At 44.7% G+C, this 24,191-nt stretch overlaps 1 protein-coding gene across 1 annotated transcript in view; it reads left to right on the top strand.

Annotated features, from left to right (window-relative positions):
• The window catches only part of cacna1ba (calcium channel, voltage-dependent, N type, alpha 1B subunit, a), an 81,107-nt gene that overhangs the window by 38,711 nt on the left and 18,205 nt on the right, over positions 1 to 24,191 (top strand). The window contains 22 exon segments of the mRNA XM_069166196.1: positions 788 to 853; positions 1,936 to 1,971; positions 3,194 to 3,994; positions 4,645 to 4,832; positions 5,610 to 5,706; positions 5,797 to 5,926; positions 6,395 to 6,454; positions 7,520 to 7,626; positions 11,028 to 11,048; positions 14,839 to 14,935; positions 15,705 to 15,865; positions 15,977 to 16,114; positions 17,971 to 18,172; positions 18,878 to 19,042; positions 19,127 to 19,237; positions 19,668 to 19,751; positions 20,600 to 20,716; positions 20,803 to 20,868; positions 21,238 to 21,329; positions 21,447 to 21,597; positions 22,740 to 22,867; positions 23,089 to 23,185. Coding sequence (XP_069022297.1) covers positions 788 to 853; positions 1,936 to 1,971; positions 3,194 to 3,994; positions 4,645 to 4,832; positions 5,610 to 5,706; positions 5,797 to 5,926; positions 6,395 to 6,454; positions 7,520 to 7,626; positions 11,028 to 11,048; positions 14,839 to 14,935; positions 15,705 to 15,865; positions 15,977 to 16,114; positions 17,971 to 18,172; positions 18,878 to 19,042; positions 19,127 to 19,237; positions 19,668 to 19,751; positions 20,600 to 20,716; positions 20,803 to 20,868; positions 21,238 to 21,329; positions 21,447 to 21,597; positions 22,740 to 22,867; positions 23,089 to 23,185 — 3,115 coding nt within the window.

Consider the following 24,191-nt stretch of genomic DNA (forward strand, 5'->3'; position numbering starts at 1 on the left):
CATGTTTATTAATCAAGAAACTGAGATTTAAAACGGTGTTTTTTTTTTTCTTCTTTCGAATGTTTGTGATCAGCTGAAAATGTCCAGAACTTTTTTTTTTTTTTCCTGGTTCAGTCTTTTGTGTTTTCTGATCCTCTGGACACATACACACACATACACACACACACACACACACACACACACATACACACACACACACACACACATACACACACACACACACACACACACACACACATACACACACACACACACACACACATACACACACACACACACACATACACACACATACACACACACACACACACACACACATACACACACACACACACACACACACACACACACACACATACACACACACACACACACACACATACACACACACACACACACACATACACACACATACACACACACACACACACACACACATACACACACACACATACACACACACACACACACACACATACACACACACACACACACACACACACACACACACACACACACATACACACACATACACACACACACACACACACACACATACACACACACACACACACACACACCTACACACCTACACACACACACACCTACACACACACACACACACACACACACACACACACACACACACACACACACACACACAGACACACACACACACACACAGAGGAGACTGTGACTGTTTCTCTGACTTCATCCTATATGATGTCTCCCCTCCTCCCCTCCCCCTCCCCCCTCCTCCCCCATTTTTTGTTTTGTGCATGTGCAGTTTTCTAACACGCAGTCGAGGTAACGCGCACTCTAGCAGCTCATCCATCTGCAGCGTTAACTCACTGTGAGTTATTACTTCTCCGTTACAACTTTTCAACTCCTCCCCCTCCCCCCCTCTCCGCCATCACCCCCTCCCCCCTGATGCTGTGAACTCTGACCTCCTCCGTTGTTCATCCCCTCCCGTCATCCTGTCGTGTGAATTGTCCAAAAACAACATGGCAGCTCCTCCGTGTCGTTTTTCGGTATTAACATCTGTGTTGTGCCCCCCCCTCCCCCTCACACACCTGTTGATTGATGAGTGTCTGTGTTGGTGATCGTTATGTTTCACTGACCTCTCTGTCTGCGACCCGTAGGTCTCAAGATATCGTTGTTTTATTCTCGTGCATGTGTGCATCTTGTATATGTGCAGCTCATTTTGTAAATTGCGAAGATGTTTTGTGTTTTTTTTGCCGCCGTGTCGACGTCGACCTTCGCAGATGAAGAACATGGCGGCCGTTAGTTCCCTGAAACTGTCACCGGAAACAACCGGGAACATTTGAAAGCATCGTATTATAGCTTAAATTATTTTAACTGAGATGGCATGAGATAGCATTTCTTATGATTTAATTAATTTGTGCACACTTGATAAGTTTTTATATAAAGAGACATGACAGGATTTCTCCTCTGAGCTCAAAGTGCACTTCACCCGCTTCAAGCGTCAGTCCAACGAGATAAAGTCGATAGCATCCTCAAACTTAGCATATCGCTAACGATACAAACCAAAAGCTCTTGATATCGTTAATTGCACTTTTAATAACAATAATCTTTTGCATCCCTGACATCACAGCTGTTCTTAGTTCAAAACATTTTAACCTAAATCTATCAGCCAGTCTGACTAATTGATGACATGTTTGTATCATTAGCCCCGCCTCCAAAACAGTGAGATATATTTATTTTCCTGCTTCCTTTTAGCAAAAAACTATTTCTTTTGGCTTTTTGTGTCATTTTTACATCTCGGCTGTCCGTGTTTTCTCCCCGTGTTGGTTTTTCTGAAGCTTATTTCGCCTCCTTTGTGCTTTTTTGTGTGTCTGTAACCTTGTTTCTGTCCCTCTGAAGTTCCTTCTCTCCCTGTTTGTTTCGATGTGGCTCCCTTCTATGTGTCTGTAGGAGTTATGTCTGCACTCCAGTCCATCAGTACCTGAGGTAAAAACCCAGCCGCCTGCTGGCGAGCTGATCAATAATGCCATAAAAAAAAGAAAAACATACATAAATCAATCATGTTGTCATTATTTACATTCTTGAAAAGCAAGACCTCATAATTCTCGTCATGCACACGCTCCATCCGGTTCCATGTCGTCCATCCAGCTGTTAGCAGGAGCTCGAAGGAAGGACGACGGAGCGTTAAGAACACGGGACGAAGTTATCGTCTCGCAGATTTGTAAAAATCAGATGACGGAAAACGTGCATGCGTTCAGCCATTTCAAAAGAGCCACGCACAGACGTGTCAGAGCATGGTGGGGGTGGAGCCACGCTTGGCCTTCGTTCAGGATGAGCAGTGAACGAGGTGCGATCGTAAAGTAACCGGGCGACGGTTCCTGTTGAACGCAGCGCAGCGAAGCACCCGGAGCAGCAGGAAGCAACGACCTTCACCAGGAAGTAGTCAGAGTGTCGTCTCCTGATCGACATCAGCACACGTTAACGTGACCGCTGGTGACGTGAAACGTTTGTGATTTCAACTGGAGCAGAGAAACATCCGATTTTTGGGGTCAAATTTGTTTGGACAGTGAAGCTCCGCCCCCTCTTGAAACGTTGAACGTCACTCAGAACAACTCGCCCGGCTCGTTCCTTCATCGCCGTTAGACTTTCCGAAGCATTTCGAGTTTCTCTGTTGACCATCTCCAGAGATTTGACTCAGTGGAAATCACTGCATGGGCTCAGGAACACTTTGGGCTGTAAGCATGCGTGTTGAAGATTTCCTGTTTCCAAAAGGTCAGCGGTGAAATCACAAATGTTTCATGTTACCAGCGGTCACGTTAACGTGTTGAACTCAGTGATGACGTCGATCAAGACACGACACTCTCAATACTTCCTGCTGCATTCAGGAACAGTCTGAACTTTATGATCGCCCCTCGTACTGCGATTAAATGGAACTAGTAATGTCTGAAAGCTCCATTGCACCTCGGTCATACTGCAAATCACTCAGCATGTCGGGACTGTGTGTGTCATCACGAGACGTAAAAGGAAATATACGTCTGGGTTTATGTGCCGTGAAGCATAAACTACATATTGAATGTCTGTGTTTTTTATTGGAAATGATAAACTGTTGAGACGTGAAAGCAGAAGGTTGAGTTGATAGTTCACTCGGTGTTTGATGTCGTGCCGTCGATGCTCCGGTTACCAGCGTACGTCTGCGTCTCCTCCCCAGTAAGGAGCAGCAGAAGTCGCTGAAGGCGATGTCGGTGTGGGAGCAGAGAGCCAACCAGCTGAGGAGGCAGAACCGGGCCAGCTGCGATGCGCTGTACAGCGAGCTGGAGCCGGAGGAGCGTGTCCACGTGTCCTCGGCCCTCCACATCCGGCCCGACATGATGACCCACCTGGACCGGCCGCTGGTCGTCGAGCCTCGCGACGGACCCGCGACGGGCGCCGGCCACCAGCACCATCACCACCACCACAAGCCCGGCATGCCCGAGGAGGCCGAGACCGCCGCCGAACCTCCTCCTCCTCCTCCCCCTCCTCCTTCCTCCGCCGCCCCTCACCAGCTCCGGCGCCACCACCGCCACCGGGACCGGGCCAGAACCAAAGAGGAGGCCAACGACAACGGGGACGCCGGGCGGCACCACGTCCACCACAGCCGCTCCAAAGACCACGACGGCAGCCGGGGCAAAGAGGGCAAGAACGAGAGGTCCCGCAGCCGAGAGGGAGGCAGGAAGCACCGGCAGAGGTCGGTGGAGGACAGCGGGGAAGGCGGGGGGGTCCCGGGCGAGAAGGAGCACCGCCACCATCATTCACACCGGCAGTCCCGGGGGGGTAACGGGACGGTGAACAGCGGCGGGAGGGGCGAGAGGAGGTCCCGCCACAAAGACGGACGCTCGTCCAACAGGGACGGAGACAGGAACTCCAACGGAGCCAACGGGGAGAGGAGGAGACAGCTTACTCATGGGTCCAGAGGACCGTCGACGGTGGAGGGAGAGGAGGCCAACGAGAGGGAGAAGACCCACGGTCACAGGTACACACCTTCATCATCATCGTCATCACTCTCTGAACTCTGACTTTAGAAGTCTTTAATGACAAACACGGGATAAAAAAACAGTAATACAAATAAATGATCTGGACATGTGGCAGCACCACAGGCCTGTCAACCAAACAGACACGCCCCCAAAAACAGGTCTTCTTGAATCTTCTTTTCTAATGAATGAGGGATTATTTTCAGATGGACCTCCAGAAAACTAATAAGAAGGAGTGACTTTAGCTAACAACACCGAGATAACTGATGGACACATTTTATTCACTTTGGATTTGATGAGAGAAGTTGAATGGGAGTCTATGGAGCCGGAGGCTTTTTGGAGCCGACCTCTAGTGGCACTCGCTGGTATTGCAGCTTAAGGCCTCATTTTTCAGACCTGGAAACACTTTTATATCCAGTTTATGGCCATTTTGGGCACCACCGAAGCTAAACGAAGGTAAAATCATTGACAAAGGTGTAAAGTATCTGCTGCTCATGTCTTCGTCTTGCAGTATTAGCCGGTGTTTCTGCTGGTGTGTAAAACCATCCAGCAGCCTCAGCGACTGTTCCAAGCAGCTCTCTCTGTTTACCCCCCCGGGCCGCCAGCAGATGAGAATCTACTGTTTGTTAATAACTAAGCTGCTCCCTCACAGGTTCGGTGACTCGGAGGGGGAGTCCTTGGCCATCTCCCCCCAGCAGGGCTCCGGGGGTACCAGCGAGCCTCCGGACCACGCCGAGGACTCGGACAACGAGAGGAACGACAGACGGACAGGCCAGTCCTCCGTCCACATCCCCCCCGTCACCATCACCTCCCCACCCGGAGAGACCACCCTCATACAGAGTCAGCACCAGTTTCATTCATGTTTGTTTAACGTTGTTGAATCTGACATTATTATTAGAATCACGAGCACCACAGGAGACAAAACAAAACACATCAGATGTCAATATTCATATAAATATTAATAATGTCAGAGATATTCTACCTTACAGCCTAAAGCTCCGCTGGAAGTAGATTGCACAGAAGCAGGTCCGGCTGTAGGTTTTAGATGGATTTGTCTATTTATGAGGGATTAATGTTCGTGTCTGAACTCTCCTCACATAATTCAAGTTTTAAAGGGATGAGAAATGGAGCAGAATATAGGATCAACTAAGTAAACAGGAGAACGAATGTTGTACGCCTCCACTCACCAATCAAATCTCTACGAGTCCCATCATCACACACATTCAGTCATTTCATTAGTTTTAGTTTTAGCCAATAAAAGTTGTCTGCTGTTGGTGAGTCTTCGTCACATCTAGCAAAAAAAAATGTTGACACTTTTTGACACCAATTTTGGCAAAATAGTTAAAATACCAAATTTAATTATTCTGTAATTTTATTTTAGATTTAGAATCGTAACTTTCTGTAAAAAAAAAAAAAAAGAAAAGAAATCTATTTGACATAATTTAAACATATTTTTGGCCCGCGTTTGTCCATCCAGTTAAAATGGCCTTTTTATAGAAAAGAATTTAGGCATATCTGATTTATAAATAATTTAAAGAGCAACCAAACAAGTCAACAATTCCCAGATGAGTCCCAGCAGGTGTGAGATGAAACCCGTCTGCTCGTCTGTCCTCCCAGTGAACATGACCGAGAAGACGCTGGAGGACCTCGGTCAGACCGGACCCAGACCCATCCTGCCCTACAGCTCCATGTTCATGTTTGGACAGACCAATCCGTGAGTCCGCCGTCGCCACACGGTCCCTGTTGTCCTATCAGTGTCCAGCGCTTCCTCACCGCCTCCGTCTGTCTGTCCTCCCGTCCTCAGGGTGAGGCGCTTGTGTCACTACATCGTCACTCTGCGGTACTTTGAGATGTCCATCCTGGTCGTCATAGCGATGAGCAGCATCGCCCTGGCAGCTGAGGACCCCGTCTGGACCAACGCCCCCCGCAACAATGTGAGAGAGATACTAAACGCACGCACACACACACACACACACACACACACACACACACACACACACACACACACACACACACACACAGATACTACACACACACATACACACACACACACACACACACACACACACACACACACACACACACACACACACACACACACACACACACACACACACACACACACACACACAGATACTACACACACACATACACACACACACACACACACACACACACACACACACACACACAAAGCTGAGAGAAGTCAGTTTTTACTTCAACGTTAACTTTGGTAACGAAAACACGGATATTTTTTTATTTTCTGATCGTCTAAATCGAATCGTCTGAAACGTGGAACACACACAACTTCCAGCCGACGTTAACTCGTAGAATTACTTCAGAATCGTCACGTTTCTTTTTCTATATTTACTCTCCACTCTGTTGTCGTGTCTCTTTCACAGGTGCTCAGATACCTGGACTACGCCTTCACCGGCGTTTTCACTTTTGAAATGGTGATCAAGGTAAGAAACGACAACTTCACATCTTCCATCACAACTTTTTTTTCTAAATAAAAAAGTGCAATAAAAGTTCCAGGAAGCTGCGACGACTGTACGTTGGATTATAATCCATCAGAAGTGAGCTGCTGACTCATCACATTTCCTACTTACGGAGAGTACGATGGTGATGGATGTTGGAGGACACTCAGTGATATCAAGGCTGCATCACCGTCCCTTTATTCACAATCCTCCCTACTGTCCCATAAATCAGCGTCTTTCACAATATTTCAACTCGTTCTCTTTCTTCAAACAGTAATTTGGTCTGAAAGTTTTTGCTTACTTAAATAATTTGTGTCAATTAATCGTCAGCAGATATTAACCACAGTTATATTATATGATAACCAATAATCACCACGCAAAGTATTATAGAAGGTCTGTTCCTGAACGCAGCACGTTAACGTGGCCGCTGGTAACGTGAAACATTTGTGATTTCACCGCTGACCTGAAACTGAGGTCAAACTGAGGTCAAACTCTGAAAATGTTCAGCAGAGACTCTTAAAAGGAGTTTCAAAAAGACGCAGCAACCAACTGGTAACAGAAACAAACTCACAAAGAGGGACGAAGAGCTCGTGGGAAAAAAATACACAAGTAAAGAGAAGGTCAACGAGGGACAGGTGAAATTTTTCAGGGCGTGGCCTAACAATCATTCAAAAGGACAAGAAGTCAAAACTACGAAGCAGAAAACTTTCTGAAACATTTCAAGTTTCTCTGTTGACCATTTAAAGAGTTTGACTCAGTGGAAATCACTGCATGGGCTCAGGAACACTTTGGGCTGTAAGCGGGTGTGTTGAAGATTTCCTGTTTCCAAAAAGGTCTGCGGTGAAATCCCAAATGTTTCACGTACCGGCGGTCACGTTAACGTGCTGAACTCAACTGATGTTGATCAAGGTACGACTTTCTTTTGGACCTCGTGTAAAACTCGGGCCTGAAAACATATGTTCTGTGTCCTAATCAATTATATGAAATAAATCTAATTTCCTCGAATAAAAGCAGCTGAGACTAAACAGATGTTTGGTGTCCCGGGTTCAGATGGTGGATCTGGGCCTGCTGCTCCATCCTGGTTCCTACTTCAGAGACCTGTGGAACATCCTGGACTTCATAGTGGTCAGTGGGGCGCTGGTGGCTTTTGCATTTTCGTAAGTTCGCCGACTTTCCTTCCTTTTTCCTTTTTAAAAGAATAAAACAAGCTGCGTTTTTTTGTGTGTCGTCAATCTTTAATCCGCAGATTTTGGACGAGAACGAGTCACGATTTTTTTGGGACCGTCTGCCAAATATTCATTAGAAAAAAAATCATGTTTAAAAAACCAGGTCCATCCGGTAGTTAGTGAACCCCCCCCCTCCCCCGTGGCTCTAAACCCTGTCTTCATAGAACAAGAGTTACTACACAAAGTCATCAGTATGCTGTTTTATATATGTGTTGTGTTTTCTACCATATTGACGTTGTTGTCTTTGATATCTTGTGATTTCCTGCTGTTTTAAATGTGCGTGAATGAGATGAGAGGATTTTCTGGTTTATCTGCTATAAGCTGGGACTCTTCTTTTTTTTTTTTTTCCGGGGTTTCACATGCCGCTAATTGCTGTGTTCATTTCCTTGTTGTTAATATTTGTAAACTAAACCTGAAGAGGAAAAGCAGATTAGAGGTGGAACTAAAATCCTTAATGAATCCTGAAAGAGCCAGGTGTGTGTGTGTGTGTGTGTGTGTGTGTGTGTGTGTGTGTGTGTGTGTGTGTGTGTGTGTGTGTGTGTGTGTGTGTGTGTTATGCTGTGTGTTTATTTTCATGTTCCTCTCCCTGTTTCTGTCCCGGGATCGTTTGGCAGGAGCTTCATGGGGTAATGCCTCCTCTACCTCTCTCATGTTGCCCGTCTGTGTCACTTCATGTATGTGAGAGAAAAACATACGAGTAATTTCCCCCCATATTCAGTCTGGAACTCCATCACGCCTCTGTTTCTGTCAGGAACATTAGTTCTGAATTGCAGCAGATTCATAAAAGAAAAGCGTGTCGGAGCTCCAAGAAGCAGCTCTGACGACCGTATAGAATTATTTTAATGTCAGAATTTTAAGATGGCGTTTGAACATTTTGCACTCAGATAAGTTATATTCTGCAGGGAAATTAAAAACGATGAAAAAAATGAAGCAAATAATTTTCCCCTTTTGTGTTATAAATATAATCGATCTGGATGCAAAAATCTTTCTCAGGTCAAAATGTCTCATATTCTCCTGCTACGTTCCCCAAACTGAACATTTAAATATGTTTTCATCGCAGCAGCTGTCAGTCTTCACGAGATTCTTTCCTGCGAATAAATCATTGATTTATTGAAGTGTATTTTTCCCTTTGAAAAACTGCCAGACGTGCAGAACATGAGGTGAAATTACTTGTGAGGACGAGTCGTCCATCTCGACATCATCCTGTACTTGAAACCCCGGTGTTGCTTGGTGAAAAGGTTCCTCCTCTTCCTCCTCCTCCTCCTCCACGTTCATCATCATCATCATCATCCTTATCTCCTCCCGGGCCTCTTTTCAAGGAGGCGCGTTCATCACGCCGCTCCTTCGCCTCGCCGCCGCGGCAGCTCTGCTCGGACCGGAACGATACCATCAATTTCACGTTCCTCCATTATTAATTCAGCGGATCGCTAATCTAACGAGCGAGCGGCTGCCGGAGGGCGCGAGCGGGTCTCAGGGAATATCGACCTCCTCCTGTGATCCCAGCATGCACATCACATTTAGAGAGACTGTTTGACGTGTGTGCTGCTAACTGCAGGTGTTTAATGACCATACTGTCATCTCCATTCACACACCGTTGGTCCCCCCCCCCCCCCCCTCCCCACCCCCATCGTACCGTCGGTGGGGATATATCGATATGGTTTGATGAACAGCATTTGTGAATACTTTTCTCATGAGTTATAAATTCATAGATAATACTGCGTAGACCAAGTGTTCAATTATTAAATAAAATCAGACTTCATGAAATAAAGCTAACTGGCTAACCATTAGCAGCGGCACTAGCACATGAGGCAATTTTATTTATTCATGTTTTAAACAGATTTAAAAACCCCAAAAAGAAAATTGTTTCACAACTTTTTATGACCTGGCTTAACTAAAAGAAATTCATTTTAATTAATTAACCAATGTCATAGAAAAGGTTGTTTTAACACAAGAAAACAAAGGAAAGACGCGCTGTGTGACGCTAACACGATGCTTAACTCAAACATGCAGAAAATCAAAACTCTGGCAAACAAAAATAAAGAAAGACAAAAAAGAACATTTGAAACATTAAGCTAACCTTAGTCTAACTTTACTAACTAACTACAGCTAATTAATATTCTCCCACATTTTAGTAATTTCAGCTCAGAAATTAACGTTTAAGATTCTGTGAAAATATTCTCATTTTAAAGATAGTTTGCTGAACATCACATTAAAGTTTCAGAATATAAAGTAGTCAAATATATAAATGTTTAAGACCTTCTTCACGTATTCTAATTTTAAAACGAGTCCACTTGAAGCATTAGAAAGTCAACTGAAGGCTGTTTCAACTAATTAGCTAGTTAGCTACAGCTAGTGAGGCTAGTTAGTTATTTTGTGTTGAAAAACTTAGACGTGAAATAAAAACAGACTTTTTCAGTTCAAATAATGGATTGATTTTCACCCGAAATATATTTTCATAGAAATGTTTTCACATTTTTTTTCCGTTTGTCTTATTTCTTTCTTTCTTTCCTCTAAATATTCCATCACGTCTGATTTGTTTGTTGATATCGGACACTATGGATCTCAGTGGATCGGACTCTAAATTGTTCAAAGGTTCAAGTAAAACCCAAACGAACTATATTGCAAAGGCTTTCCGTCTCCAGGTCGTCTCGTATCGGCAGATATCGAGTCCCCGTTTGATTGACAGCTGTCACTCACCCTCTCGCTCACCGTGCATGAATCGCTCTGCCTGCCGTCCATTTCATGGAATAAAAACCTGTTCCTCCGTCATCTCACCGACATGGAGCCTCTCGAGTGTTAATCTCTCAACTGCATCTGTTTTTGGTGCATTTTGATGCCGGCTTCAGATGCTCGTGATCATTTTCAGGGCTCGTATGATATTTGTTTTATTTCTAATTATTAGTATCTTTATTTAGAAAATCTAGGCTCTTTTTTTTTTGTTGGCATTTGCTATTTTTTTATTTTAATGTTTTGGCTGAGACTCAGATGTTGTAGCACTTACAGAACAACGGCTGTTGTAATAATAATAATAATAATAGTAATAATGTCTTAATTTGTGTGTTACTTCAGTGACCGATTATTTCCAGTAATTAAACCCTTTATGGAGCCTGTTATTATTATTATTATTTATTTTTTTATTATTTCACTGGGATCTACTCATCCAGTTTGTCTACTATCAACCAAAATATATCAAAAACATTTTTAATGTGTTTTTATGAATAGAGACGACGTTCTTGTCGTTTGATGCAAACATTGTTTTATTTTGTTTGTGTGTTTTTGAAGCATCCATAAATGTGCTGTACCTTGTTTTACCACTGTTTTCCCCCAAGTAGATCGCAGCAAGGTGTGACCAGGTGGGGAACCCCTCCTATGCCGACCCCTTAACCCCCCCTCCCCCCATTAACCCCTCCCACACCCACCCACCTCCCCCCCTCTTCTAATCCAACCCTCTCTAACTACCATTCTTCTTTATACTCAGATCAGCTTCATATTTGAAAATATTAAATCCATATTTTGGCCACTTAGATGCCTTTTTTTTTTAAATTTCTTTTTTTACCACGACTTTGTCTGAGAGCTTTCAAACTGAAACCTGCCTCTAAACCTACCAAACAGCTTTTTAACTGTTTCTTCCCAAAAATGCCATATTTTCCATTGACTTTATTTAAATGACCTAGTTTGGTATTTTTGATGAGCAAATGTAAACATGTTGTTTATTTTGCATTTTGGAATGAAACCTGTGATTTAAAGATTTTGAAGTCTCTTCATATTTTTCTTTTGTGTTCGACAACCAAGTCAAGCAAACTTTGGGCCTTTTTTTCACTGAATATCCTTTTTTTATTATTATTATTTCTATCCGAGTGACCGGATGAACTGATTTTACTTTTCCAATTTATATAATTGTTGACTGAGAAATGTGAAGTAAATGCAGACTTGAGTGTGAAATGAGGAGCTTTGAGAATAGGATTTTTGTAACGGAGTTAAAAATAGACTCGTATTGAGACAGTTGAAAGTGATTCTTCAGCTCGCTGTTCTCCTTTTCCAGAAAAAATGATGAACAGTTGTGGCCTCCTCAGCCAGATGTCCTCATTATCATTTGACCGACTTTTTGCCGCTTTTCTAGACTCCCTTTTTAATAATGAATCGAAACCTCCTTTTTTCTCCCGCTCTCTCACCACATCTGGGTAGTTGGAGGCGTATTCTTTGAAAGCTATCAGAAAAATCTTCTGTGGTTTGTTCCCTTAGTCCTCATCGTAACTGTGTGAAGTGTCTAAATAAAACAAAACACTGACCCCTTCTGTCACTGTGAACGCATGCTGAGACTAATGTGCATCAGAGCATGGGAGGGAGAGCATGTGGTTACCTCAGTAAAGAGACGTCACATCGGTCCTCAAAGTGTGAGTCCAGGTTTCTTTGGGGGCTTTGAAATAGCCTGCAGAGCTCCTTATTATTCCTTTCTGGATATATAGACTCGTAGGAGACAAAGCGTTTTGGTCTATAGACCTTCATAAGGCAAAAATCGAAGGCACCTCGTAGATATAATCACACTTAAATCTGACACTTAAACGCCACATTTCGCTCTTTTCAAACTCCTTTTTGCCCTCGTACAAGTCTGAGCGTTGCTGTAGCAACCGCAGGTTTCTCTTTGTGCAGCATAGCTAGCATCTACCAACAGCTTGTGAGGCCCTTTCGAGATCCCGTAATTGCTTGCATGTGAGGCGTTTAGGGAACTTTGGTAAATAGTAGCATCTGACGATAGCTTCCATTTGAGGCGTTTAGGCTCCTCGAGGTGTCTATCAAGCTACATGCCGACAATATTTAAAGCTTTCTGTTCGACTTTAAAGAACTTCAGATACATCAGGGGGATTTTGGGGGCTTATCTCCTCTGTTGAAAGGATTTCGGAGCCTTTTGCTCAGTATTCAACTGCGTTTCCATCTTTTCTAAATCCCCAGCTCACAGGAGAACGCTCGCTCTATGAATTCACGGTATTTCTATACTCTGTACTTGTGTTTTCACTTGATCCTGTTTCCAATTTCATTTCGGACATGAGGATATCCACTTAGTTGCTGCTCCCCGGGGAGTCCTGGGTACACTAACGTCTGCCGGTGACGTGTTCTGGTACTCAGGCAGAGTTTGAACTCCGTTAAGCTCCGTTTTTCTATTTTTGTATTCTTCACTTAGCTACCTCTATTGTTTTACATTTATACAGACCAGTTCAACATTAGGCGCCTTCGACCTAGCAATGGGCATTTCAAGCAAAAACTACTATTCGAAATTTGCTCGTAACTCTTCGATTTTTAATCGAATATTCGCAGGCGGCTTCGAGGCGCATTACTGCCACCTTCTGACGGGAGTAACGCATTACAACCTGGCACCGGTGAAAACGGGAAATAAGGAAGAACCATAGTCGCGTTTACTAATAGATTTTGTAGATTATAACAAATATTTGAAATTCGTGCCCCCATCCCCACTTGGAACGGATAACAGTGCACACTTTGTTCAATGATTCATCAAGTCTTTGGAACTTTTAATGACCGGCGGCTTAAAACTGCAGACTACTCTCGACTGAATATGATTGATTTCCAACTAATTTGTCTCCAACTTTGAAATTCCGGTTTAACTTTTTACATGTTTACATTATACACTGATGCGCCAAACTTTTGACACTGGAATAATACATTTTACTTTTATTGTCAGTTCCCATACACAGTGGTAATTTATTTATTAATTTACAGCTACACTCATCAAAATGTTTTTACACAAAAGTCAGGAAGTTGACTTTGCTCGAAGGACTGCGTCATTTATTTTGTCGCAAAGACTGGAAAGAAGACGGAAACATCGTCACGATGACCTTCTCTTGTGTTTAATGGCTTAAATGGAAACTTTAAGGTGAAAATTTAAGGTGGCGAATTCTCTTCGGATCTTCATCCCTGAGATCGTAATCGCAGAGATGCCAACACATCTTCTGGATTAAGATCCCTGATGCACAAGTGTGACCGTGTTTGCATGCGTTGAGATGGGAATCCTCTTTTTAAACCAGGACAAAAATGAATTAACTGATTTACTGCATGCGTCTAAAACAAAGATCATGTAACTTGTTCATGTAAACCAGGATTTACATGACTCACAGCCGGATGGTGGATGCATGTTGTCCTACGTCCTCCAGTTCGTGTCCCTCCACCCTCCACAAATACACTTCAATGCATTTATACTTATTGCTGTATTATGTTTGTAGAACCAGCTGTTCGTATTTTACTGTGTTTGAATATTCTGCTGAACCCATTTTTTTTATTGCCACGAGCCAAATTAGATGAATAACACATTTGGCAATTAAAAGTTTTTAGCCGGACGCTCAGGGGTGTTGTGAGAAAGTAAAGCAGTGCTGGCGAGTCTGAACAGTGGAAGGATCAGCTGTTTAGCTGTGTTAACGACAGAGCTGGAGGCGGGGCATCGTTATCCCAGTTTAGCATAAAGACTGAAAGCAAATAGATAAAATTGCAGCGGCTCATGTGGTCTTCAATAAGCTAAAAACAGCTGATGTCAGCTGGGGGAGGTTCTGACTCGATCTGATTGGAAAGCCGACGATACTACGCTCCGCCCACCTAGAGCAGACACCTGACTGCACCACAGGCCTGTCAATCAAACAGACACGCCTCCAAAAATATCTAACTAATAAAGGGAACATTTTTACAGGCCTGTGGTGCAGTCAGGTTACAGCTATCGGTGGGCGGGACGTAGTATCGTCAGGTTTCCAATCAGATCGGTCAGATCCACCGCTGGCTCCTCCCCCAGCTCGTCCAAATATGGTCACTTCCTGCTCCAAACCGCTCCGAACTAGCAAAGATGGTGACGGACAGAATCTGAACTGGAGGATTCATAACGTTCACAAATCAACGATGACATCACCGCTGGTTTGTATTTGGGAATTTCTGCTCTCGGCGTCCTGACTCCAATTCTGTACTTAACCCACAAACGTAACATTGACGTCAGTTTCCTCGTGTTGCTCTGAAAGTTTGGACTGTTTTTTTATTATCATATATTTATTTTGTAATGTTTATCGGTCTTAGTAAAAATGGAAACATGTGATTGGCTGCCTGCTGTTTGTAGATGACTCTGTGTGGTCTGACTGTGTTCGCTGTTCACAGGGGGACCAAAGGCAAAGACATCAGCACCATCAAGTCTCTGAGGGTCCTCCGAGTTCTCCGGCCGCTGAAGACCATCAAACGTCTGCCGAAGCTCAAGGTTCTGCTGCAGCGATGTTTCGCTGCTTTATTCAGCTCGGCCGTCTTTAATATCACAACAGGAGACGTAAAATAACACTCTTCTTATTGTTAAAGTCAAAGAAAACATTATGACCCAAAAACAGTGAACACTGCTGAAATAAAATGCTCCACTTTTGGCTCAAACTGAGAAAATATATCCTTAAAAAATGACACACAAATATATCTTTTCCAAAACGGGAATTAAGTGCATTTGTTGAAGGGAGTATTTTCAGCAGTGGATGAATCCACATTTGCTGCTCTTGTGAGTCGTAATAAACTGTGTTCATTTCCCTCAGTGAGCTTTGATCTCTTTTATTGAGATCTATCAACAACAATAATAATAATAATAATAATAAGTGGTGCTCTGCTTCATAAAACATAATAATCAAGCTTCATATCAAAGTGGTGAGAAATTAAAATGAGCTCAGCTGTTCCACTGCAGGTAGAAAAGAGGACAAACAGCAGACACCAGATGAAGGTTTCTTTTCCAGGTTGCAGTAAAAACCTGCAAACAATCTAAAACTCCTCATTTATTTCTCTTTTACTTTGATTTCCTTTTATTTTATTAAAAAACTAAAGTCATGTCGGAGGAGCTGAAAGTTTACAGAAAGCTTATTTGTTCTCCCCTCTTGTTTTTGAACTGTCCTGACTGGGTGAAATGTTTCAAAGTAATCCATATACTTTTATATTAATTCATTATAACCAATATATATATATATCCTAAATGACTGTGTGGGCGTGGCCTGCAGGCGGTGTTCGACTGCGTGGTCAACTCTCTGAAGAACGTGCTGAACATCCTCATCGTCTACATCCTCTTCATGTTCATCTTCGCCGTCATCGCCGTGCAGCTCTTCAAGGGGAAGTTCTTCTACTGCACCGACGAGTCCAAGGGCCTCGAGAAGGACTGCAAGTCCGTCTAACACTCCCGCCGCCTTTTTTTTACATTTGTATTTTTATAAGTGATATGTTTCGCCCGTCTGACCCCGCTCAGCTTCCCTCCCGTCTCCCGTGTGTCTTCCAGAGGACAGTTCCTGGACTACGACAAGGACGAGGTGGCCGCGATGACCCGCGAGTGGAGGAAGTACGAGTTCCACTACGACAACGTGCTGTGGGCCTTCCTGACGCTCTTCACCGTCTCCACCGGGGAGGGATGGCCCACGTAAGTGCTTCGTCCCGGTGGGAAAACCCAACTGGAAATACAAACGGGGGGAAAAACATCACGGTGGATTTTCTGAGAGTTTCTGGGACGATATTCAACCCAAAAATGGACAGAAATGACAAGTATGAAGAGAGTATTAAAACCACAGGTCTTTATATATTTATTTGTAAATATGACCACAATTCTTTCTTTAAAGGTCCCATATTGTATAATTTTAGTTTTTTTTTAATTATTATTATTATAAGGCAGCTCCAGGTGCTATAAATACTGTGAAAGTGGCCACAGAGAATCTTTCACAGCCAGTAATCAGCAGCTGTGCCGTTTGGACTTCCTATAAGTTTGTGATGTCACAAACTCATGTCATACGTCCAACTTTCTATGTAGAAGAAAATGGGGGTTTATTTCGTTGTAGGAACTAGCAAGCTTACAAGACCGAAGAAGAAAATCCCAGTGATTGGCTTTGGACGTGCATCACTCAGTAAAAGATTCAGCCAATCAGAAGAGAGGGCCGTTAATGTTGAAGCCCTTTAAAGACGCAGACACAGAACATCCTGTAAAAAATACTACACCGAGATGGTTTTCAGCACTTAAAACCACAAAGAAATATCGTCTTCAGGAGATCAAATAAAACGCAGGAAAAGTGTCCAATATTGGACCTTTAATCTGTTTCTCAATGCTGCTCCAGCTTTATGAGACTCTATTAAACTGCTGGAGCGGAGGACGGCCGTGTCTTCGGGGGTCAGGATTAACGTACCGGTCAGAAGTCAGACAGAGTGAAGCAGCACTTTCTCCTCCATCAGCACCACCGATATACACATTCCTCCCGCGGCGCTACGACGCAGCCGAACGAGGAAATCGTTTTCCTCACATTTCAACACTTTTCGATGCTTGCAGAGCGCCAGGAGAGCGTTTATGTTTGCAGGCGGTAAAATATTGCTTCATGAAGTAGTTCTTTCGGCCTCATTAAAGAAAATAGCTGTAAAGGATGCGAGCGGTTTCAGACCTTCAGTCCCAGGACGGGTCCTTGTCCCTGTTTCCCTGGTGAGCCCCCTTACTGAGGACCTGCTGGTGTCTTTCAGGATTTAGTTCTGAAAGTAATTTGTTGACGATTGGCGTATAAACAGTTTGAACCAATCAGCAGCCAGCAGTGATGTCATCGTTGGTTTGTGAACGTTATGAATCCTCCAGTTCAGATTCTGTCCGTCACCATCTTTGCTAGTTCGGAGCGGTTTGGAGCAGGAAGTGACCATATTTGGACGAGCTGGGGGAGGAGCCAGTGGTGGATATGACCGATCTGATTGGAAACCTGACGATACTACGTCCCGCCCACCGATAGCTTTAAGCTTACTGCACCACAGGCCTGTCAATCAAACAGACACGCCCCCAAAAACAGGTCTTCTTGAATCTTCTTTTCTAATGAATGAGGGATTATTTTCAGATGGACCTCCAGAAAACTAATAAGAAGGAGTGACTTTAGCTAACAACACCGAGATAACTGATGGACACATTTTATTCACTTTGGATTTGATGACAGAAGTTGAATGGGAGTCTATGGAGCCGGAGGCTTTTTGGAGCCGACCTCTAGTGGCACTCGCTGGTATTGCAGCTGAAGACACTTCTGGATCAGAACCATTTTTCAGATCTGAAGCTACGAACACTTTTATATCCAGTCTGTGATTCATGGAAATAAGCCTTCATATCTCTAATGTTGAATATAAGAGATATTTCACTTCCATAACACACTTTTAATTGTCAATTTCTGATGTTCAGTGGAGAAATTTTACTTTAATATAAACTCCATGAGCTTCTTAATATTATTTTTTAATAAGAATGACTGCTCCGTTTCTCCTCGCCAGCGTTTTGAAGCACTCCGTTGACGCCACCTTTGAGGACAAGGGTCCCAGCCCGGGCTACCGGATAGAAATGTCCATCTTCTACGTGGTCTACTTCGTGGTCTTCCCGTTCTTCTTCGTCAACATCTTCGTCGCCCTGATCATCATCACCTTCCAGGAGCAGGGAGACAAGGCCCTGTCCGAGTGCAGCCTGGAGAAGAACGAGGTAAACGTTCAGCTCGGAGGTTTTACGTTGCGGTTACACGATTCTGTCATTAGTGTCTCAGTTTTATCTAATTTTGTCCTTTTTGTTTCCTGGATGGATTAAAAGTTCAAGGAAGGTTCTTCCTGTCGCTGAAAAACTCAACGGTAGAGTTGAATTTGACACATAATTTACAATAAGTTGCTTAAATGTTTAAATGATTCTGCATGCGTATAAGAACAAATATCCTTTACAAAAGTCTGTTCAGGAGCTTCGATGGCACATTGACCAACAAAAACCTGGTTTTACGTCAGTGCTGCAGGATTTTATTGTTATTTTAAGGGCTCATTATTAAGACATCAATACGCACCGACATATCCAGATGCACGCTGAACACCTACTTGTAGTTAAACCACGCATTCGTTATCGTTCACATACTTTCTGTACTTTACGTGGTGTTACTGGAGGACTCCACTAGAGGGCGCACCACAGAAACAAGGATACCATGACGACTTCCTGATGTAAACAATAGACATGGCGACAATCGCTCCGCCCACGCCCTGTTTTTTCCATCATTTTCCGACTCTGTTTCCATGTAGTTTTGCAGGTTCCTGATCACGTCCCGTCTCCATACTGCCCCCAACTGGTCATGTGTGTATTGCATCCTGTGTACGGGACCAAATGTATTTTCAGCATTTTGGTTATCAGTTGTTTTTTCTTCGTTCCCAGAGAGCCTGTATCGACTTCGCCATCAACGCCAAACCTCTGACGCGCTACATGCCCATGAACACGCAGTCCTTCCAGTACAGGATGTGGAAGTTCGTGGTGTCGGCTCCGTTCGAGTACTCCATCATGATCATGATCGCCGTCAACACCGTGGTGCTCATGATGAAGGTAGGAACGTTTCCACATCGGCGACACAACGCAGTTTCAGCTCCCGGGTTCGTTAACTATTCGAACACACTCGCTGTCTTCCAGTTCCACGGAGCTCCGGACTTCTACGAAGCGATGCTGAAGAACCTCAACATCGTCTTCACCACCCTCTTCTCTCTGGAGTGCATCCTCAAGATCATCGCCTTCGGCCCGCTGGTGGGTGACGGTCACGAGTTCAGAGTCCGTTCCTGTTGAACGCAGCGCAGCGATGCACCCGGAGCAGCAGGAAGCAACGAAGTGTTCCAGGAGTCGTTTCCTGATCGACATCAGCACCTGACGAAGCTAACGAACGGCTAATTGTGTTAAAATACATCTAAATTCAACTTAACAAATTGTTAACAACCTGCTAACAAATCTGACAAACAGCTAATTTGGATATAAAGAAACAGCCAAACTTAAGTTAATAAACAGCAAACAACGCCAAAAAACAGCTTTTCTTCTCTCGATACCAGCTAATCAAACAGCTAGGTTTCCTGCTTCCTGCTTCCTCCGGGTGCATCGCTGCGCCGCGTTCAACAGTCTCTGAGCTCCGAAGGTCCCGACAGATAAATACAAAGCTAATCATTTTCCACCCGCCGCCTCTCAGAACTACCTGAAGGACGCCTGGAACGTCTTCGACTTTGTGACCGTGTTGGGAAGCATCACCGACATCCTGGTGACCGAAATCAATGTAAGAACCTCCGTCATCCCGACATCACTTACACTCTGCACACGCGTGTGCACCGCCGAGAGGCCGGCGGATTTACATGTGTGTGCTCGTTTGGGTTCACGTTGTGCGATATGACTGTTGTTGTTCTCTCTCCTCCACCTTCCTCTTCACGTCTCTACGTCTCTCCGTCTCTCTACGTTTGTTGTTGATTGTCGTCTCCGGTGTTTCTCCGGGCACCAAACGTCACTAGACTACGGTGAGTCAGCACATTTTCTCCTCTACGATGGTAAAAGAGCTCCGCGGCCATTTGCAATTGGGCTTCTAGTCCGTCACTGATCGTTATTGACGAAGGAAACTAAAAAAAAACCCTGGAGATTAATCCAATAAAAAGGACCAGACAGCTGGAATCTGGAAATAAATGATATAAAATAAAAAGGCAACTCAAACTCAGACAGAAATGGTGTCTGAAGCTATTTGCTCAAAAGTACCTGATGGGTGACGAGGTCACCAACGATTCTATAAAAAACTAAGTATGAACGTACAAAGACAAACGATCACGAAACAAAACAAAACAACTGGAGCAGAAAACACGGAAACTTTCTTTTCCATCTCCTGCTAGCAACGTGTTCTTCCTATGTTTTTTTTTTTTTTTTGGGCGGGCATCTTTTTAAGTGTATTACTGCCACCTGCTGACGGGAGTAACGTATTACAATACAGGCGCCGGTAAAAAAGAACAAGAACGATCGTCGAATCAACTTTTTATTTCTTATTTTTAAGGGCTATTTTACAAAAGCGTCCCCCCGATCTCTAGAAATGAAGTCATTCAAAAAAGCGGCAGTGACAGAAAACGTGCGTCTGCTGTCCAACAGGACCGCCTGCTGAACCTCAGCTTCCTGCGGCTCTTCAGGGCGGCGCGCCTCATCAAGCTGCTGCGGCAGGGCTACACCATCCGCATCCTGCTCTGGACCTTCGTGCAGTCCTTCAAGGTGCCGGCGGCACAAAACACATTTACTCTCACACACAAACATGAACATGAATAATTAGCGTGTTTTGGTTTTTTTTCCTCCCGAAGGCTCTGCCGTACGTTTGCCTGCTGATCGCCATGCTCTTCTTCATCTACGCCATCATCGGGATGCAGGTATTCACCACAGAGATCAAACCGATGGGACGTATTTCTGAGAAATCGAAAACACTTCTTCTTCTCCTCCTCCTTCTTCTTCTTCTTCTCCTTCTTCTCCTTCTTCTTCTTCTCCTTCTTCTTCTTCTGCTCCTTCTTCTCCTTCTCCTCCTTCTTCTTCTTCTTCTTCTTCTTCTTCTTCTTCTTCTTCTTCTTCTTCTTCTCCTTCTCCTTCTTCTTCTTCTCCTTCTTCTCCTTCTTCTTCTTCTTCTTCTTCTTCTTCTCCTTCTCCTTCTTCTTCTCCTTCTTCTTCTTCTCCTTCTTCTTCTTCTGCTCCTTCTTCTCCTTCTCCTTCTCCTTCTCCTTCTCCTTCTCCTTCTTCTTCTTCAGGTGTTCGGCAACATTGACCTGAACGAGGACACGGCGATCAATCACCACAACAACTTCCGGACGTTCCTGCAGGCTCTCATGCTGCTGTTCAGGTAGAGGAGGCGTTGCATCACGTATGACATCACGTATGACATCACCGTTGACGAGGTCAAAGCTTTGTTGTTCAGTGCCGCCGACCTCTTGGGTTAAACGTGCGTCTGTCCGGTCAGGAGCGCCACCGGGGAGGCGTGGCACGAGATCATGTTGTCGTGTTTGAGCCGCCGAGCCTGCGACGAGCGGTCGGGGTCTCAGGGGAAGGAGTGCGGCAGCGACTTCGCCTACTTCTACTTTGTCTCCTTCATCTTCCTCTGCTCCTTCCTGGTCAGTCGCATCTAAAGGTCTTTTCTTTGTTGTTTTTTTTTAAGTGTGGAGCTTTTATAACGTAAAGAAATCAGAGCTCCAATATCCAGAGTGGAGCATCTTAAAAAACAAAAAAGCCCAGAAGTTTGCTGCTGTATTGATTTTCCAGCATCACTTATGAACAGCGATATTTCTAAAAGGCTCGTCATAACGGGACAAAATAGCAGTTCTTCAAAACGCTGACGAAGAGAGACAGACAGTCAAGAAATGCAATAAATAAATAATAAATGTATTATCTTATTGCTTCTGTATGCCGCTGTAGCGAAAAAAAATTTCCCCTCGGGGATTATTAAAGTAACGACCTAACCTAACCTAAACAAGAAATTATTTTAACGAATGCCTCATTCACAACCAAAACTTACACGATTGAAAAAAATACTAATTATAGACTTTTCACTAATACAGTTTATATTAAAGTAAAAATTTCTCCACTTAACATCAGAAATTGACAATTAAAAGTGTGTTATGGAAGTGAAATATCTCTTATATTCAGCATTAGAGATATGACGGCTTATTTCCATGAATCACAGACTGTTTCTAAAAGTGTTCGTATCTTCAGGTCTGTAAAATGGTTCTGATCCAGAAGTGTCTTCAGCTGCAATACCAGCGAGTGCCACTAGAGGTCGGCTCCAAAAAGCCTCCGGCTCCATAGACTCCCATTCAACTTCTCTCATCAAATCCAAAGTGAATAAAATGTGTCCATCAGTTATCTCGGTGTTGTTAGCTAAAGTCACTCCTTCTTATTAGTTTTCTGGAGGTCCATCTGAAAATAATCCCTCATTCATTAGAAAAGAAGATTCAAGAAGACCTGGTTTTGGGGGCGTGTCTGTTTGATTGACAGGCCTGTGGTGCAGTCAGGTTACAGCTATCGGTGGGCGGGACGTAGTATCGTCAGGTTTCCAATCAGATCGGTCAGATCCACCGCTGGCTCCTCCCCCAGCTCATCCAAATATGGTCACTTCCTGCTCCAAACTAGCAAAGATGGTGACGGACAGAATCTGAACTGGAGGATTCATAACGGACGTAAAATTCAACTGATGTATTTTTATTGTATCCGACCGAACCTCGTCTGTGTGTAATTAATCGTCCGCCATCCGTTCCAGATGTTGAACCTGTTCGTGGCCGTCATCATGGACAACTTCGAGTACCTGACCCGGGACTCCTCCATCCTGGGGCCTCATCACCTCGATGAGTTCATCCGGGTTTGGGCCGAGTACGACCCAGCCGCCTGGTATGTCCCCGAGAATAACACACACACACACACACACACAGTAGAGAGGAGGGAGTAAGACCCCTCCCTCCCCCACCCCCCCACCCCCGCCCTCCCCTCCCCCAACCCCTCCCCCCCCTCCCCTTGTTTGTGGCCGAGGTGACTCCCTCTCATGATTACTGTCTGATTTGAAGCTTGTTGCTTTGAACGTGTTTATTTTATGTGCTTGTTCTTCTCCACAGCGGACGGATTTCCTATAAGGATATGTACAATTTGTTACGTGTTATCTCGCCCCCCCTCGGCTTAGGGAAGAACTGCCCGAATAGGGTAGCATACAAGGTTTGGAAAATACCAGACTCACCTCCGTCACGTAGGGTGCTTTGTTGTTACCTCTTTTATGCCGAGAGACTCTTTTTAACTTTTGAATGGCTGTGCACCGATGAAAAATCGCCTCTACCACTAGCACACCCCCCCTCCCGCCCCCTCCCCCTCCCCCCACCCCCGCCCTCACCCACCCACACCTTCAGATCTGGTTCTGGCTTTTTGGTTGATGATGCCGGAGTGGAAACAAAGCTTTCACGCCGCCCGTCAAAGCCGCTTTCCTCGCTTCTCCCCCAGAAAAAAACCCTCAAATCGGATCGTGATTTGATCTGTTGTGAACCCCCCCTGCCCCCCCCCTCTCCTCTCCCCTGGAGGAAAAGCTCCGCCCCCGGGGGCCGGCGGTGAAAGCTTTGTCTCGGTGCACCCCTGGTTGACGTGCCAGCGGGATGTCTGCGAGCATGCCGAGGCCGACATCCCCGTTGCAGTGCTGTCATCTCTGCCCTCCTTCACCGTCAGCATCCTTCGGCGTGTTGGGTCAACCTCCCATCATCATCATCGTCATCATCGTCATCATCATCCTCACTCTTTTACCATCCCATGTCTCCTCTCAGGGATCCTGAGCTCCACCCACCCCTCCCTCCCCCCCCCACAGCGATGCATCCATCCAGCAGCCGGAGGATGGCATCTCACATCTCACTCTCTAGAGAAATCTATTAACACCAGATTTCTGTCCCCCCCCCCCTCCTCCCCTCTCCATTGTTCTCCTGTTGTTTGATTTCTTCCTTCTTCTCTACCCCCCCCCCCCCCCCCATCCTTCTCTGTTTTGTTTTTTTTTGCCTTCTGTTTTTTGATTTCCCCGCCCACGTGAAGTGGCCGTATCAAGTACCCTCGATATGTATCAGATGCTGCTCCACATGTCCCCACCCTTAGGTTTGGGAAAGAAATGTCCGCCGAGAGTCGCCTACAAGGTAGACCCTCCTCTTCCTCCTCTTCCTCCTCCACCTTCTGCTCGACAAACCTTTTC

Source organism: Embiotoca jacksoni, unplaced genomic scaffold, assembly GCF_022577435.1.
Source record: "Embiotoca jacksoni isolate LCO1_2020_lvr unplaced genomic scaffold, fEmbJac1.0.p SCAF_37, whole genome shotgun sequence".
NCBI classification, from domain to species: domain Eukaryota; kingdom Metazoa; phylum Chordata; class Actinopteri; family Embiotocidae; genus Embiotoca; species Embiotoca jacksoni.